At 41.4% G+C, this 16,687-nt stretch overlaps 1 protein-coding gene across 3 annotated transcripts in view; it reads left to right on the plus strand.

Moving 5' to 3' along the window:
• Window positions 1-16,687, plus strand: part of TIAM2 (TIAM Rac1 associated GEF 2) — a 187,601-nt gene that overhangs the window by 74,108 nt on the left and 96,806 nt on the right. For all 3 annotated transcript variants that reach the window (XM_064292543.1, XM_064292547.1, XM_064292541.1), the window contains exons 7-9: window positions 5,985-6,170; window positions 7,396-7,542; window positions 9,538-9,609. In XM_064292543.1, the coding sequence (XP_064148613.1) occupies window positions 5,985-6,170; window positions 7,396-7,542; window positions 9,538-9,609 (405 nt within the window). The remainder of the gene's footprint in view (window positions 1-5,984; window positions 6,171-7,395; window positions 7,543-9,537; window positions 9,610-16,687) is intronic.

Below are 16,687 nucleotides of genomic sequence, written 5' to 3' on the forward strand. Positions count from 1 at the left end.
TTTCGGACATTTCCTGTGCAGATAGTGAGAGGTGGGAGGGTGATCAGGTCCCTCGCTCTCTCTTCCTTGCACCCCTGCGGAAGCCTCCAGCTCTGCCCTTGCTCAGATGCATCAGCCATACAAACACCAGAGTGTTTTGCATCTAAAAAGCAAACCTGATCATGTGATTACCAGGTTTAAACATCCTTTAGTGGCTCCCCATTGCCTGATCCAGCCCATTGCCATCGAGTTGACTTCTACTTATAGCAACCCTATCATCAATAGATCAACAGTTGCCCTTGATTTGATTCCTACTCATTGTAACTCCTTGTGTCACAGAGTAGAATCCCACACCTCAGGGTTTTCAGTGGCTGATTTTCAGGAGCAGATTACCAAGACTTTCTTCCAAGGCACCCGCTGGGTGAGTTCAAAACTCCAGCCTTTTGGTTAGCAGCGAATGCGTTAACGCTTTGTGCCCCCAGGGATTCTGCCTAAAAGATAAAGTCCCTAATAATATCTCCCTACCTTGACCTTGATCTAGCAGAACCAAACTTCCTGTAGGTGCCTGAACCCACTGTTCTGCTTCTTACTTTGGTATTTTCCTCAGGCAGAGAGTATACTCCCAGGCCCCACGAAACCCATACAATCATCTGGCTAACCTCTCCTTGTCTGCAGTGAAGGGCTTGGGGTTTCTTCCTCCAAGAAGCTACCCCGGAGTCCCCTCTCACCCACTATGTCAGGGACTCCCTATGTTTCCATGATTCTCGGTGCATAGTTTGGTCGCGGGCTCTCGTCGTGGTGTTCTGTAGTTACCTCCTTGGGGATAAAGCTGCTCCTGCTGTGACATATGGACTCCTGAAGGAACCACACCTTTTCCGTCTCTGTAGCCTTGGTACTTCGCTCGAGTTAGTGAGTGAATGGATGCACGTAACATCTGCTAAGACTCAGGAGCCTGTCCTCTTTATTGCAGCAAATAGCGTTCTTCTCTGAGTTAATCCCCACCCGGCTCCTTGCCAGTGTTCTTGGCTTCTTTCCTCAGGCCTTCCTTTCTTCTTTCAGCTGCTAACATATCCTCTCTCTGCCTCCCTCCCTCTCTTCACTGTGCCCCTAGTTTACATATCAGAACTGTGTCCTTTGTGCCTGGCTAAGGAGTCCCTGGCTGGCACAAATGGTTAAGTGCTCAACTACTAACTGAAAGGCTGGTGGCTGGAACCCACCCAGAGGTGCCTCGGAAGAAAGGAGATCTGCTTCTGAAAGATCACAGCCTTGTTAATCCTGTGGAGTGCGCTTCTGCTCTGCACACGTGGGGTTGCCATGAGTTGGAACAGACTTGACAGACACTGGTTTGGTTTTGGTGCCTGGCTAAGCTGATGTTCCCAAACCACGAACAGGTGTGTGTGCGTTTACATCTGTTGCCAGACAGTGGGTGGGATGGTGGGGAGGCACAGTACTGGGGAGGAAAGCCAAGACATACCCCTGAAAGCCTGCATTGGTACATATGTATTTACACCAGGATTTAAGTTCCCCGTATTGTACCTCGGTGTGTTTAAGGTACGGTGTGGACTCTAACAGCTATTAGGGCTGGACTGGGAGCCTACCCGGTATGTATAATGTTATGTTTCTAGACAAATACCTTCCAAGATCTAAACAGCTAGGTAAAAATATACATTTTAGTTCACAACCTACTTACTATAAAGTGTGGACAATTTGTAACCGAAAAATGTGAATAGGTACATCTTAGTGAAGAGTTACTGGCGTAGTGGTTAAGTGCTACGATTGCTAGCCGAAGGTCGGCAGTTCGAATCCACCAGGCGCTCCTTGGAAACACTATGGGGCAGTTCTATTCTGTCCTATAAGGTTGGTATGAGTCTGATTCGACTCGACCCCAATAGGTCAGGTTTTTGGCTTTTTAGTGAAGAGTTATACTCACTGGAGTTGGGTCAGAGCTCCCTCTTGTAGCCCTTGATTTGGATCCCTTGCCATCTAAAGTCAAATTCTTGAGTTTTAGACACAAACATCCTAGGGAACTCTTGCCAATTAGTAAGCTGCTTAAAAGCAGAGGTCGTGCTCCCGATCACTCAGCCTAATATTGTTTCTCACTACTTCTGTTCTACCTCCAAATTTGTTGCATAGTGACTGGGGTCTTAAAAGCGGACAAGTGGCAGCCATCCAAGGTAAAACAATTGGTCTCCATTCACTCGGAACAACAGAAGTAGAAGAGTCAGGAATTGGAGGAGAAAATTGAGTATGTGTTGCCTCCGTGAACAACTGCCTCCTTTGCCGTGAGATCGAAGAACTGGATGGTGCCTGGCTATCGTTACTGAACGTTGTGATCAGAGGTTCTGATCAGAAGAATTCTGATCAAAAGGGGGAAAAATATGCAACAGAATTTCAAATTCTCTGTGGAATACAGACTTTCTGGAGCCAGTAGGCTGGACGAGCCCCTAAAACTATTGCCCTGAGATAATCTTTAAACTTTAAACCTTAAACCAAAACTGTTCCCTGAAGTCTTCTTTGTACCAAAAAATAACTTGTTTTAATTAATAAAGTATGTCTGCTTTGAGCATCTCACTCTTTTAAAGAATTATCTATGTGAGATCAAATTGACAATGGCAACTCAAAAGGTCGAATGGGAAGCTTAGGGGGCAGTGTGTTTAAAATGATGGTGGTGGAATAACATGGAAAAGAACAGCAAGAATGGTACCACCACTTGAAGAATGCAGCCAATGCCACTGAACTGTACATGTAGAAACTGTTAAAATGATGTCTCTTTGGCTGTGTATACGTTCACTAAAATAAAAAAAAAAAAGAGAGAGAGAGAGCAGGGGTCGTACCTCATACAGGAACATCTCGCTAAACTGGAGCCCTGTGTCACTCAGTTTGCCTCTGTCTGTGTCCTGCCTAAGTTTGAATCATTGACTTGATTTTGATTCAGAGCTATGATACATACTTGGAGCCTGACTTTGTTGGGATGATAGTGGGAACAGACAGGCAAATAAGCAAAAAATGACTGTTAATCCATTAATGTGAAAGGATAGTTTTTAGAGCTTGGATAACAAGTTTTGAGAGAGTTGGGTCAAATCTCAGCCCCTCTGTGACCGTGGAAACCCTGGTGGTGCAGTGGTTAAGAGTTCGGCCACTAACCAAAAGGTCAGCAATCTGAACTCACCAGGTGCTCCCTGAAAACCCTGTGGGGCAGTTCCACTCTGTACTATAGGGTCGCTATGAGTTGGAATCAGTTCCACGGCGTTGGGCTTTTTGGTTTTACTGTGGCCATAATGCTGAATAGGAAGCTTTTAGACCCATATTCATGAAAGGTTCCTGGAGAGTAAATCTAGTTAGTGTTTAGTTTATATGTACATTTTAAAATAACAGAACTATACATCCATCATTTCTCCCTCTTTTCTTTCTCTCATTTAATAAGTAGGCAGCTAATTGTAGGTTTTCAGGAATTACATTTTGACATAAAAGATGGACACTTCTGAAAAGTCACTTGCAAATGATGGTAATGATTAAGTGGTTATTGCGTGCTACAGAGTTCTAATACATGATCATGTATGATTTCACAGTAATTCCATGAGGTAAACAAATATGTGTCACCCATTTGATGGGTGAGTGGACAGACCTTGGAGAGAGGTTTGGTAAGCGTTCTGTCTCACAGCTGGTGGGTGGCAGAGGTGGAATTTGCACACAAGCCTATGTTCCTAACATATGGTCCACCACTCCTCAGCAGGACTTTTGTAAATCATTGTGTTATGCTTTGGTTGCTGACTAAGTCATGTGATGAATTGCTTTGTATAAAATAGAAATGAACCCTAACTTGACCCGTTTACACAGTTTGGATTTTTCAGCTGGATTTTTTTGGATATATATTTGTTATAAAACTGATCCTCTGCTTTAAAAGGCGGGTTTTTATGGTGTGTGAATTATAACTCAAAGAAAAACAAGGAAAAAAAAAAAAAACCCAAAAATGGATTCTCTAAACCATGGTAGTTCCTCTAACTACAAGTTACTTCAGTTTAACCTGTGTCACTAGGTGGCTGCTTCTATGAAGACAAGTTTAGTGCTTGGAAAACATCGAATGGGAGTTTTGCAATTTGTTCTCCTAAAAAACAACCATAGTGAAACCTATGAGAGCCAGAACTCAATGGGACTGCCTTGTTTTTCCAGGTCTCGCAAGTTTTCTGCCTTTGACAGGATGGAGCCTTACCACTTTTCTATCGCTCTTTTTAGTGGAAAATATTTTAGTTTTCCTTCTCTGACAGGTTTCTGCCTTACCCAGGTTCCAGCTTTCGTAGGTTGTACCGTAATTATGTTTGGGGACAAACGTACCCGTTGCTCTCTAGTCAATTCTGACTCATAGCGATAGGACAGAACTTGTAATGGATGAATGACCAAATACTGTGATTAAATGACTAAATGGTAGAAAATATTTTTCTAGGAGACTTGGGTGGGACAGGAATGTGCTTGTCATTTTTCTATGTATCATTTATTATTTTTAGCATTAGACTCCCCCCCTTTTTTTTTTTTACAGGAAACCATAGCCTTTCTGTGCTCATTAAATGAGTATAGCTACATTAGCAATAAAAAGGAAACTTTTGCATTACATTTGTGTCAGTGTTTAAAAATGGAAAGTTTTCCCCCTGAATTTTGTTGTTGATAAGTTTTTCTTTTATAATGAAAGATAAGACCTCTACGGAATGATTTTTTTAAAAAATATTTTGTACATGGATATTAAAAGAAATGAAAACTCAGTCTGCATAGAAGTTGGCTTTTTATTTTCAAATCCTGATCTCTATCTTAAAACAATAAAGTTATCTCCAGGAAAAGTGACCAGTATTTAGGAATTTAGAAAAAAAGAAACAATCGTTGTACAATGTCCTCCTTAAGAAATAGATTCCCGGAACTTGGAGGCAGCCGCGGGAATCCCCAGAACACATAATGCTTTCCTATGAGGGCGGTCTGAAGGAGTAGGTTGTTAAGTGTTGCAGATTCTTGAAAATAGAATTTATCCAGAATTGAGGATTAACCTGAACGTTTGATGTTGAAGGTTAGGATATGTTCAAGTGCTGAACGGCACGGCCAGGCTCAGTATACAATTGCTGTAAATGAAATGACAAAACTCTTACATTGAATCTTTCATTACAAGGCTTCACTCTAGACCTCACCTCGCATTTTGAGATTACTGAAACCCATTAGAAGCCCAGCTTTCTGTTCTGGTCCCGAATCCCTGTCAGTAGAGCAAGTGGCAAGTCTCTAGAGCCTTTCTTCATCTATTAAATTACTTTTAAATGAAGATAGTACTTGCATTGTAACAAGTTTTGACATCCTTGGATGAAAAGAGAGTTTGACTATTTCTTTGGCAACTCCTGACACCAGTTCTGAAGAAGTACAAGGAATTTCTGTTGTGTAAATAATTGTATATGCCTTAATTTTATTCAGGCGACAGACGGTGTTTGTCCTGATAGATTTAGGAGTGAAAGCTCTATTTGTCCTATTCCTGAAGTCCATTTGCCTCCTATTGTTTCGACTCATTTACTCAGAATGAACACAACTGGAGTCCTGCCTTCATTGATCAAGCATCTGTTTGTGTGTCAGTCGGCTCATCCAGTTTAGGATCAAAGGGTGTGAATGTGGAGGGAAAAGAAACCAGGTGAAATGGCTGACTTAAAATTCTGCACCCTGGAAGGGCTGTCTTAACTCAGGATGATACAGAACGTTGAAGTTCCCCACAGGTTGTGCTGTTTTGACATGTCACTGTATTTGAGACCACCAGCTTTGTTTTGTCTTTGGCCGTCCTGACGAAGTACAGTACTGTATGACAAAATGCAATTTGGCTGGAGGGCTTGAGGTGGGCTGAGCAGGCAAGGCTAATTGAAACCTTGAGATTCCTCTAGCAGAAACTAATTTTTCCTTGAAGCTTTTGAGGGGGGAATCACCTTTTCAATTTGACCCATGACAACTTCTTATTTTTATTGTAATTACCTCTGTTGTTGCTTAAACAGATTCAGCAATGGGAGCAGAACCTGGAGAAGTTTCACATGGATCTGTTCAGGATGCGCTGCTATCTGGCCAGCCTCCAAGGTGGGGAGCTGCCAAACCCCAAGAGTCTCCTGGCCGCCACTAGCCGCCCCTCCAAGCTGGCCCTCGGCAGGTTGGGCGTCTTGTCGGTTTCTTCCTTCCACGCGCTGGTAAGTCTCCAAGGAAGGCTGCTTCCGTGGCCTTCAGGGAGTACCCAGGGTGTTCATCTTTCTGCAGCTTGCTGCCATCAGCTCTGGTGTACCTAACCCAGTAACTGATGAGGGTCACCCAGAAGCCTGGCAACCAGGGGATGGAAAGGATGGGAAAGTCTTCAGCTTCTCTCTGCTTATTTCACGAATCCAACCACTGGTATTGCTAGTTGCCGTCGAGTCAGTTCTGATTCATGTTGGCTCCATGTGTGCAGAGTAGAACTGCACTGTAGCGTTTTCAAAGCTGTGGCCTTTCAGAAGCAGATTTCCGGGACTATCTTCTGAGGTGCCTCTGGGTGGCTTTGAACCACCAACCTTTGAGTTAGTAGTTCAGCACTTAACGACTTGCACCATCCAGGGAATCCTATCCAACCACTTGCTGTTGTTGTTAGGTGCCACTGAGTTGGTTCTTACTCATAGCGACACTATGGACAACAGCGCAAAACACTGCCCGGTCCTGTGCCATCCTCGCAATGGTTGCTATGTCTGAGCCCATCCAGCCACTAGTGGCCAGTTATTAAATACTCATCTGCATCTGTCTTCTGGGGTGATCCGCCTTGTGTTGTCAGGAGGGTAGAATCCCTGAGGAACGGCAGCAGTGGTGTGCAGAATACAAACCATGTTGTCTCCGAGTCTACCCTGACTCATGGTGACCCTGTGTGTGTCAGAGTAGAACTGTGCTCTGTAGGGTTTTCAATGAATTTTTCAGAAGTAGATCCCCAGGCATTTCTTTTGAGGTCCTTGGTGGACTCGAACCTCCAACCTTTCAGTTAGCAGCCAAAAGTGTTAATCGTTTGCACCACCCAGGAATTCCCTGGAGAATTAAAGGGCTGATTATAGGTTGTTTTATCTGTACTGCAGAGAGCCCCACTGGGTTTTCTGAAATCGCTCCTGGGTGGGCAGCTTCTGGCATTGCCCTGGCCCAGCTGGGGGAGGTGTGGATTGTTTTGCTGACCCTGTTGAACACCATGGAGAGGTCTGAGGGTTGTGACTTGATTTGTGTTGTCCAGATAAAAGCTATCTCTGTGGTGGACGCCTTTCTGGTATGTCAAGCATGCAACAGCTTTTGGTGCTGGTCAGATCACATTTATTGCAAGCAGAGCTTGCCCTGTTAGGGCAACTGTGAATTCTCTCTGTCACCCAAATAGCCAGCTTTAAGGTGCTTTTCAACTGTGTTTTAAATTAGATATGCTCTAGAGATGACTCTGCTCTCCGGAAGAGGACACTGTCGCTGACTCAGCGAGGGAGAAATAAGAAGGGCATATTTTCTTCATTAAAAGGCTTGGACACGCTGGCGAGAAAAGGGAAGGAAAAGAGGCCTTCCATAACTCAGGTGAGGTCCTCAGCGCGGGAGCAACAGACCCAGCATGAATTTATGAAACGTTCTGATTTTCACTGCTGCGAATCATAAACGTTCCTCTTCTGTTACGAGATAAAAGTTGGTTCAAAGGAATCCAGTCTTTATGCAGATGTTTTTCCTAAATGGAAATGTACAAGTTGCTCATTCTCTCTTTAGTGCCCCCCAAGAGGTCTTCACACCTCGCTCTCATCTTTCGTGTCACAGCATTTAGGGACACAAAAATAAGAAAAATCAAAAAACAATCCCCACTTTCCACTGCCTTTAGGACTTAGAATTATTTTCCCTGTAGATATGATGTTAAAATAAATGTAGAAAATTAATAACAGAGTAGCAGCAGCTAAATTCTATTGATAGCGCCCGATGCTTTGCTCATCTCATCCTTACAACGGCTGTGAGATTTGGTCATTTTTGTCATCACATTTTTACAGATGAGGGGACTGAGACCCAGAGAGATTAATTCACTTACCCTATTCACACAACCCCCGAGGGAGGAGGCAGGGCTGGGACTTGTATGCAGATCTGTGTGAGTCTGAAGTCCCAAAACACTGGGCTATTGATGATTCTTATTTTCCCTTCAGGTGTGCTGCCTGTTTTAACATTTTATGAAGTAAAAGTAGCCCGAGCACTTGTTACGAAAATTTGGCCCAAGTACTGTGAATTATTTTCAAAATATTTTGACTATTCGTATATGAAGTATTTCATTATGCCCCATAATATAGCATATGGTAATGAATTTCATGTTGCTGATTGACATGTTTACTATTATTATTTTAGGGTTATTATAGGTTTATTATTATTTCAAAGTCAATTGAAGAGATGAGTTACGATGATCTGATAATGTAAGTGAGCAGGGAAAATGCTTGCAATTAAGTCCAAAGAAGTTCTTTTTAAGATTTTACAGGTTTCTATTATTCTAAATGTTTTTATGTCATCTGGAGTAGACCACATTTTACAGAACTTTGTTTTCTCTTTTTTATATAGCTATTTATTTGTGCTATTTATTTTATATAGCTATTTATTTTTATTTTTTTTATTTGTGCATTCAGTTTTGTGAACTAGGTGAATAAAAGGGCCAGTATCAACTTCTTTGACTTGTTTAAACCCTTGAAGTAATCAAGGTGATGGGAGTGGGGATGACTGGTAGATTGAAAGACAATGAAATGCTCAGTTGATAAATAACTTGATCATTTGCTTATTTTTCTTAGATGTAGACATTTAGCTAATTAGATATGAGCCTAACATGGTCTTTATCCCAGCATATGTGGTACATGTTTCTTGATAAACACAGGAATTTGGTTGACACATTTATTGCTTTAAAAAGATATAAAGACTAATTACAGTGTCGTTATTTCTATTACTGAATGGAGTTGATTTAGTAGGCATCTCTAAATGTTTAAATGACCTGTTTTTAAATGTTTGTTATTCTACTATGAAATCGAGAAGATAAAAGCAGGAATATGTAAAGAAAATTATTCCCTGTCCCTGTTTTATATTTAGCTATATTTCTTCCCAATATTTATCCTGTACACATTAAAAAGATAATAATAAGCTTGATCGTGGTGGCTTTGCCAACTCAGTTTTGAGCTCTGGCCCACATCTTCAGAAATGTGTACTTCTTGGTTAAAATTTAATTGACATCAAGAAGATCCAGAGTGACTTGAGTAATATATAACAGCATAAAACCAAAAACCAAACCCAGTGCCGTTGAGTCGATTCCAATTCATAGTGACCCTACAGAGGAGTAAAATATGTAAATATATGTGAAGACAGAAAGAAAGCTTTTCTGTGTATTATAGCAGATTTTTAAGTATATTATAGTAGTAAATAGTACACATATGAAATAGTACACAATATGAAAATCTTATAGAGTGTTACAGAATGTCAAATCTTAAATACTGAAAAAGGTTAGTTGTCAAATGAACATTGCAGAGCCATTTAATTAGTCTTTTTTCCTCTCCTGTTTATCAGATATTTGATTCAAGTGGCGGCCATGGATTTTCTGGAACTCAGCTACCTCAAAACTCCAATAATTCCAGTGAGGTAAACTACTGCCGTCCATGGCAGCCATTTTGTTTTATAGTGATGACACATGCTAAATTAAGAGGGGAATGCTAGTTCAGAATCTTTACCTGAATTCATTGAGAGTAAATTTAGATCTAAAATGGTCCTTATTAGGTAAATAAGAGACATCCTTTGAATGCTGAGTATTTTTGGATGTGTCTAAACTCATGATACCTCCATCTTAAAATTGAAGACATGACCAGACTAATGTCATAATATACCAGCTGCTCTTGAGTCAATGCAACTAATGGCGGCTCCACGTGTGTCCGAGTAGAATTGTACTCCATAGGGTTTTTAATGTCTGACTTTGCAGTAGATCACTAGGCCTTTTTTCCTGAGGTACCTGTGGGTGGACTCTAACCTCCAACCTTTTGGTTAGCAGTCATGCATGTTAACCATTTGGCACCACTCAGGGACTCAAAAGTCATAATAACATCTTTCATTTATGTTTTATTAGTTTTGAGCACTATTTACCCTCATTTGAGAGTTTAGTAAATCCAAAATGGCATTTTCCTTTCAAGGTTGTCAGGGATGTTCACAAAGAGTATATTTTATGGTGTGTGTCAGCAACTTTTTTTTTTATCTCCAAGTGCCCTCAAAGGGGTTGAGAACAGAATGACCCCTACCAGTCACTAGAATTACTTCCAGCCAGACAAATCATCGGAACTATGTCTAATGAAATTCTCTAGCAGGTGAAGATGGTTTGGTTATGTCATGCCTCTTCTTTGGTGTCTTTCTCAAACCCATACCTTCCCCCTCAAGGTGCATTTTATGCTATTGACTCGTTTCTGTAACTTCTCCTCCACCAATCATTTTCTCTCTGGCTTCGTTTCCAGTAAGCCTTGCTTAAGCTATTTGCTGAGGTTGAAACCTGACTTTATGAGGCTTGGACCAATGTCATATGCCATTGGAGAAGCAGGCAGTGTTAGTTAATACATTAATTGGGATAATTCAGAGAAATCTGAACTTAGTTTGAAAAACTGCAGAATGATGGGGCGTTAGACACTGTGACAGGTCCAGGGGGAGGTGAGTGAGGAACTTTTCGGTGACCCTAAAATATAAACATAGACAGCCAAGTATCCTGTTCCTCCATGAGGTCAGCCCCAGGGGCGGGGGAGGGGGCTGCTCAGTGTGGCATAGTTACTATTGAACCTGCTTCCAGTAGCAACTCTACATGAGATGTCCTGCCTCCTACAGAATGAGCTAGAAAAATTCTTTGCTCAAAACCCTGCTCCCCCTCACCTTCCAACCCCAGGGGATCAGGGGCTGAAAGGAGGACTCTGAGATGAAGTGGTGTGTACCAGGAGGCTATGTCTCTTCTTGGTGTTCTCCATGTGCAAGATTTGAACCACCATGTGGGGAAGAGGAGGCCAGAACTCCCTTTAAATAAATCAAACCATTGAAACAGTAGACTTCCCATCGTAAATAATTTGCATTCTCTGTTTTGTATCTTTATACACATTCGGAGCCTAGTTCAAAACCCAGCTCAAATCACATCCTTCTCCAGGGATTTTATTTGATTTTTTGTTTGTTTGTTTCTTTTTTTATTTGTATCGCCATTATTTGCTTTGTTTTTAGCATATACTGTCTCATACTGTTAGCCATCTTTTTAAGTATTATGTCATGTTTCCTAGGCTAGCGTGCAGTTAGGACCCTTGCTCTGTATAATTTATGTGTATTTGGTGATTTTCTATATATTTTCAATCCATAGCATCCTGCCAAGTATATAAACCAAAACCAAGCCAGTTGCTGTTGAGTTGATTCCAGCTCACGGCGACTCCATGTGTTTAGAGTAGAACTGCTCCATAGTGTTTTCAAGGCTGTGCCCTCTCGGAAGTAGCTCGCCAGGCCTTTCTTCCAAGGCACCACTGGGCGGGTTCAAAGTATCAACTTTTATAGTCGAGCGCAAACCGTTTGTACCATCAAGGGACCTTACCAAGTATACAGTATTTACTTAACAAACTTACCTATTATTTGTCTGTCATAGACATAATCCTTTAATGGTTGAGAAGAAACATTTGAACTGCAATGAAGCCTGTAATTTTAAGTCATATCTTTTTTAATTTTTTTATTGTAAAAAATATACATAACACAAAATTTGCCAGTTTAACGTTTTTTACATGTGCCGTTCAATGACACCAATTATTTTAATATATCTTTTCCGGCAATAAATAATTTAGGGTTCTTAATTTCAAAGTTAAAAAAATTATATCAGAACTTATACTGGACTTCAAAAATAGATTTGTTGAAATAGCCATTGATGGTGAAAACTATTAAGCTTAGTGCTTGTTTAAATTGGACTCAAATTACCAAAGGATCTTCTTGAGGTTTAGACAAGTCTCATCATTGCTATAAGGAGTGAGAGTAAAGTACTGTTGCATCTGTTTTTTTAAGCATGTATATCTTAACGTTTACTCCTGATTATTTCAACTAAGTATTACTGCTGCTATAGGGATACAGGGGAAATTCCTTTGATTTATAGGACTATTTTAATAGTGTATCTATCACTTCTATACTGCAATACGCAAATAAGTTTGAATCAAATTACAAGGAGAACTAAGGGTGTAATTTGGTTTTTTATTTTGCCTGCAGCTGGTTGAATAATTACTATTACATTTCACTAGTTTTCCTCTGCTAATCACTCTTTTAATCATTCTTGGAGGATATTTATAACTTACACAAACCATCTGTTTTTATACAGTAAGTATATTATGCCCATTAACGTAACACAGAAAGGCAGTCATTCCCGATGGTTGGGAGGGAGGGGACCTGTGCATTTTAAAATAGTCCATCCTAATTGCTACATTTTCTGACAGCCCAATAGTGAGTCACCCTAATTCTGAAATCTGTTAAGGCTGGAATGAAACCAGTCTTGTTTGAGCGTTTTTTTAAGGACACTTTGGCTAGCCAAAAGCCAAAGGTTTTCATAATGTACTTCTTGATGAGTACTAATGAGTCTCCAGCAGCCTTTGCAGGCTGGTGCTTGTTGTGGACATTGAGACGACAAATCCTGCTCCGTGGCTCCGGACAGGCAGCTACCCCAGAAATGGCGGCAGCCCCTGGGTCTTGGCTCACTCTCCTGGAAAATTGGCTTGGGGTGTCCCAACCCTCTATGGCAGCAAGTGAATGAAGTATTGTCTCATTAGTCATTAGCCCCAAACTGGGAAAAAAACCTAATGTTGGTTTCTGAAATGGAAAATACGAATGAAACAACTTAGTCTTGACCATAGCATAGTAGTCCAGTCTGTTCAAATAGAGTATTAGTATGGAAACCTACTCAGCATACATACCACATACAGACAGACAAACAGGTAGGTAGTTCTTGTTAGTTGCTATCAAATCAGCTTGGACTCACGGCCACCTTATGTATAACAGAATGAAACCTTGCCCAGTCCTGCACCATCTTCATGATCCTTGGTGTGTTTGAGTCCATTGTCACGGCTAGTGCGTCAGTCCATCTCATTGAGGGTTTCCCTCATTTTCGTTAACCCTCTGCTTAACCAACAACGATGTCTTTTCTAGCGATTGGTGTTTCCTGATGACATGCCCAAAGTAAATGAGCCGACAAAAAAAGACTAGACTTACTGATCTGACAGAGACTAAAGAAACCCCGAGAGTATGGCCCCTGGACACCCTTTTAACTCAGTACGGAAGTCACTTCTGAGGTTCACCCGTCAGCCAAAGATTACATAGGTCCATAAAACAAAGCGAGAGTAAAGGGGCACACCAGCCTAGGGACAAGGATGAGAAGGCAGGAGGGGACAGGAAAGTTGGTAATGGTGAACCCAAGGTCAAGAAGGTGAGAGTGTTGACATGTGGTGAGGTTGGCAAACAATGAAACAAAACAAAAGTAAGTGAGCTGAAGTCTCACTTTTCTCTCGTCTAAGGAACATTCTGGTTGTATTACTTCTAAGACTGATTTGTTGTTCTGACAGTCCACAGTACATTCGATATTCTTCCCCAACACCACAGTTCAAATATATCAGTTTTTCTCCTGTCTTCCTCAAATAGGTAGAAAAGTCTTTGTTTTTCTTTCATATCAACTGATTTTTGGGCATCAGCCCAAGAAGAAAATAAACACTGTCTCCTCTGTGACACTGAACTATTTTTAAGAAGACCAGGAGCTGGGTAACTCCTTTTGTGTTTTTTCCTCATCTCGCTTGCTAATAGGCTTTCTCTTTCTCAACAACTGTGTAGCCCATTTGTGACAGCCAGGTTGTGATGTTGCTACTCACTTCCCTTCAGCGATCCAAGCAGTAATTACGAGCCATTTGGTCCGAAAGCATCTGCTGTGAGCATACACGGAGTATCAGGATTCTCTCCTCTCACAGAGCGTAAGCTATTTGACGTGTGGTGGCAGGACCACGAACATAATAATAATAATCATAAATGCCAAATGCTTCTGTGGAAGCTGCCCTATAAGGAGAGCTAAAGAGATTTGGAAACGTTAACCAGTTAGTTGTCGTAGTGCTGATTATGGCTTCAGTTCAGTGGTGTTCTCATTTTGGGGATGGTGAGTCGAAGCTGGATTGCCTGGTGATCTGAGTACCTGGAGCCCAGGGTTTTGAAACATACCCAAAGGGATGGTTGTCATGCCGTTTTTTACAGTGGCCATCACTGCATCATGGTGGCTATGCCTCGTATAATGTAATGTCACAATCCTGGCTGAACTTCAAAAAAGTCCTTTTACATTCCTGTTGTCCTTCGTGGTTTATTTACTTTTAAACGCCATCTCATGTCAGTTTCCTCAGCGCCCCTTGAGGCCGTTGTTTTTAATCCCTTTTAAAGGTGAAGGATCGGAAGCCCAGAGACATCAAACCGCATCAGCCCCAACACAGCCAGGGTTTGACACAGAGTGTCTTTCTATGATATTATCGCTGCCTTAGTTTATATTCTTCCGGAACCTGAAACCTTGAAACAGACCAGTTAAAAACTTGAGTGTGGGGTGGCGGGGTGGAAATGTGGAAGGTAAGGTGGGTGTACAACAGTGTTGACAGAGGCAGCTAGCCGTGGAATTGGGGAGAGTGGTTAGAAGACTAATCTACCATCCCTGTTGCCGCCGAGTGGCTCTGAATCATAGCGACCCTATAGGACAGAGTAGAACTGCCCCATACGGGTTCCAAGGAGCAGCTAGTGAATTGGAACTGCCAACCTTTTGGTTAGCAACCAAGCTCTTAACCACTATACCACCAGGGCTCCAATCTTTCATAAAAAGAAACCAAACCAAACCCACCACCATTGAGTCAATTCCAGCTCATAGTGACCTCATAGGGTTTCCAATCTCTACAGAAGCAGACTGCCACATCTTTCTCCTGCAAGCCACTGGTGGTTTCGAACCACAGACCTTTCTGGTTTGCAGCTGAGTACTTTAACCAGTGTGCCACCAGAGCTCCAATCTTCCATAAAAACACAAACCCAGTGCCGTCGAGTCGATTCCAACTCATAGCGACCCTATAGGACAGAGTAAAACTGCCACATAGAGTTTCCAAGGAGCGCCTGGCGGATTCAAACTGCTGACCCTTTGGTTAGCAGCTGTAGCATTTAACCACTACGCCACCAGGGTTTCCAAATCTTCCGTAGTACCTTTAAAAAAGATAAGCTAGGAAAAGATTTTCCACATGGCTTAATTCTTTGTGTTTATTTTCAAAACTCTCTGTTACTTTTTTTTTTTTTTATGTTTTAGGTGAGAGTTTACATAGCAAATTAGGCTACTGTTTAATAATTTTTATACAAATTGTTCCTTGGGATTGCTTATAGTTTTCACAATTTATCAGCATTCTCATTATTTCCATTCTGTTTGTTCTGTTTCCATTCATCCATCTTCCCTTCCCCTCCTTGGCTTCTCATCTTGCTTTTAGGTAAACATTGACCGTTTGGTCTCATATAGTTGATTGTTTAAGGGGGCACTTTACTCATGGGTGATATGGTTTATTTTTATAAGCCAATCTATCATTTGGCTGAAAAGTGCCTCTATTACTTCTATGAATAGAATGTAGGAGAATATTTTCTCTGGCTGGTTGGAAATAAAGCATGTGTATTTTCAACCTGGATAGCATTGACCCTTCTTGAGGAATAACATCAAGGGCCATCAATCCAGTTTTCTTTCCAAATGGGAAAAGCTTACAAAAACGTAGGAGATCTGTAAGCACCAAATGGTATTTTCTTTTCCTAGTTCTAGTTAATAACACATTCTTGATGCCTCACTTGAATGACTGGGTTTTACCTTTCTTTAATTGCACACTTTTATGGGATGTGTGTCTTATCCACAGAAAAGATTACACAGAAATAGTCATTGAAGGACCTCTTGAGAGAATCAACTCAGTCATGGCCTTGGCAGTGATAGGCATCTCCTCTGTCAGCCTGTCATTCACTGGGTCTTGAGTCAACGGTCTAGACTCAGAAAATGGTTCCCCAGAGCAGTCGTATCACAAAGTCTTGTTTACTTGAATAAAATATGATTATTTCTTTTGTCCTTCCTTCTGTCCCTCCATTCACCTGCATACTTTTTCTCTTGTCCAGGACTTCTTCCCCTTCAATAACCTTCTGTTAATTGATCGAAACGTTATACTTTTGTTATTGTCGTTAGCTGCCACAGTGTTGGCTCTAACTCATGGTGACTCCGTGTACAAGAGAACGAAACGTTGCCCAGTCCTGCATCATCTTCACGATTGGTGGTATGCTTGAGTTCATTGTTGCAGCCACTGAGTATTTTGAGTGCCTTCCAACCTTGGGGGATCGTTGTCACTATGTGGGACAATATTCTGTTGTGATCCCTAAAGTTTTCATTGGCTCACTTTTGGAAGCAGATCACCAGGCCTTTCTTTTCTACTCTTAGGGAGTATTAAGAACTTAATGCTGTGTAAACAGATTTGAATAAGATACTGAAAATGGACAAAGGTTTTTACCTTTTAAGCCTATGTATGACTATGAGTTTTTAGTTACACCCAATTCAACACCCTTGTGCTTGGTGTCCTCTGAGTGTAGGAGGCCTGTGTTAAGGGCTCAGATCATCTACATCTGTGGAAAGAGATGATGGAGAAGCTCAATACCATCAGTC

The sequence above is a fragment of the Loxodonta africana genome, chromosome 1 (assembly GCF_030014295.1).
Source record: "Loxodonta africana isolate mLoxAfr1 chromosome 1, mLoxAfr1.hap2, whole genome shotgun sequence".
Lineage (NCBI taxonomy): Eukaryota > Metazoa > Chordata > Mammalia > Proboscidea > Elephantidae > Loxodonta > Loxodonta africana.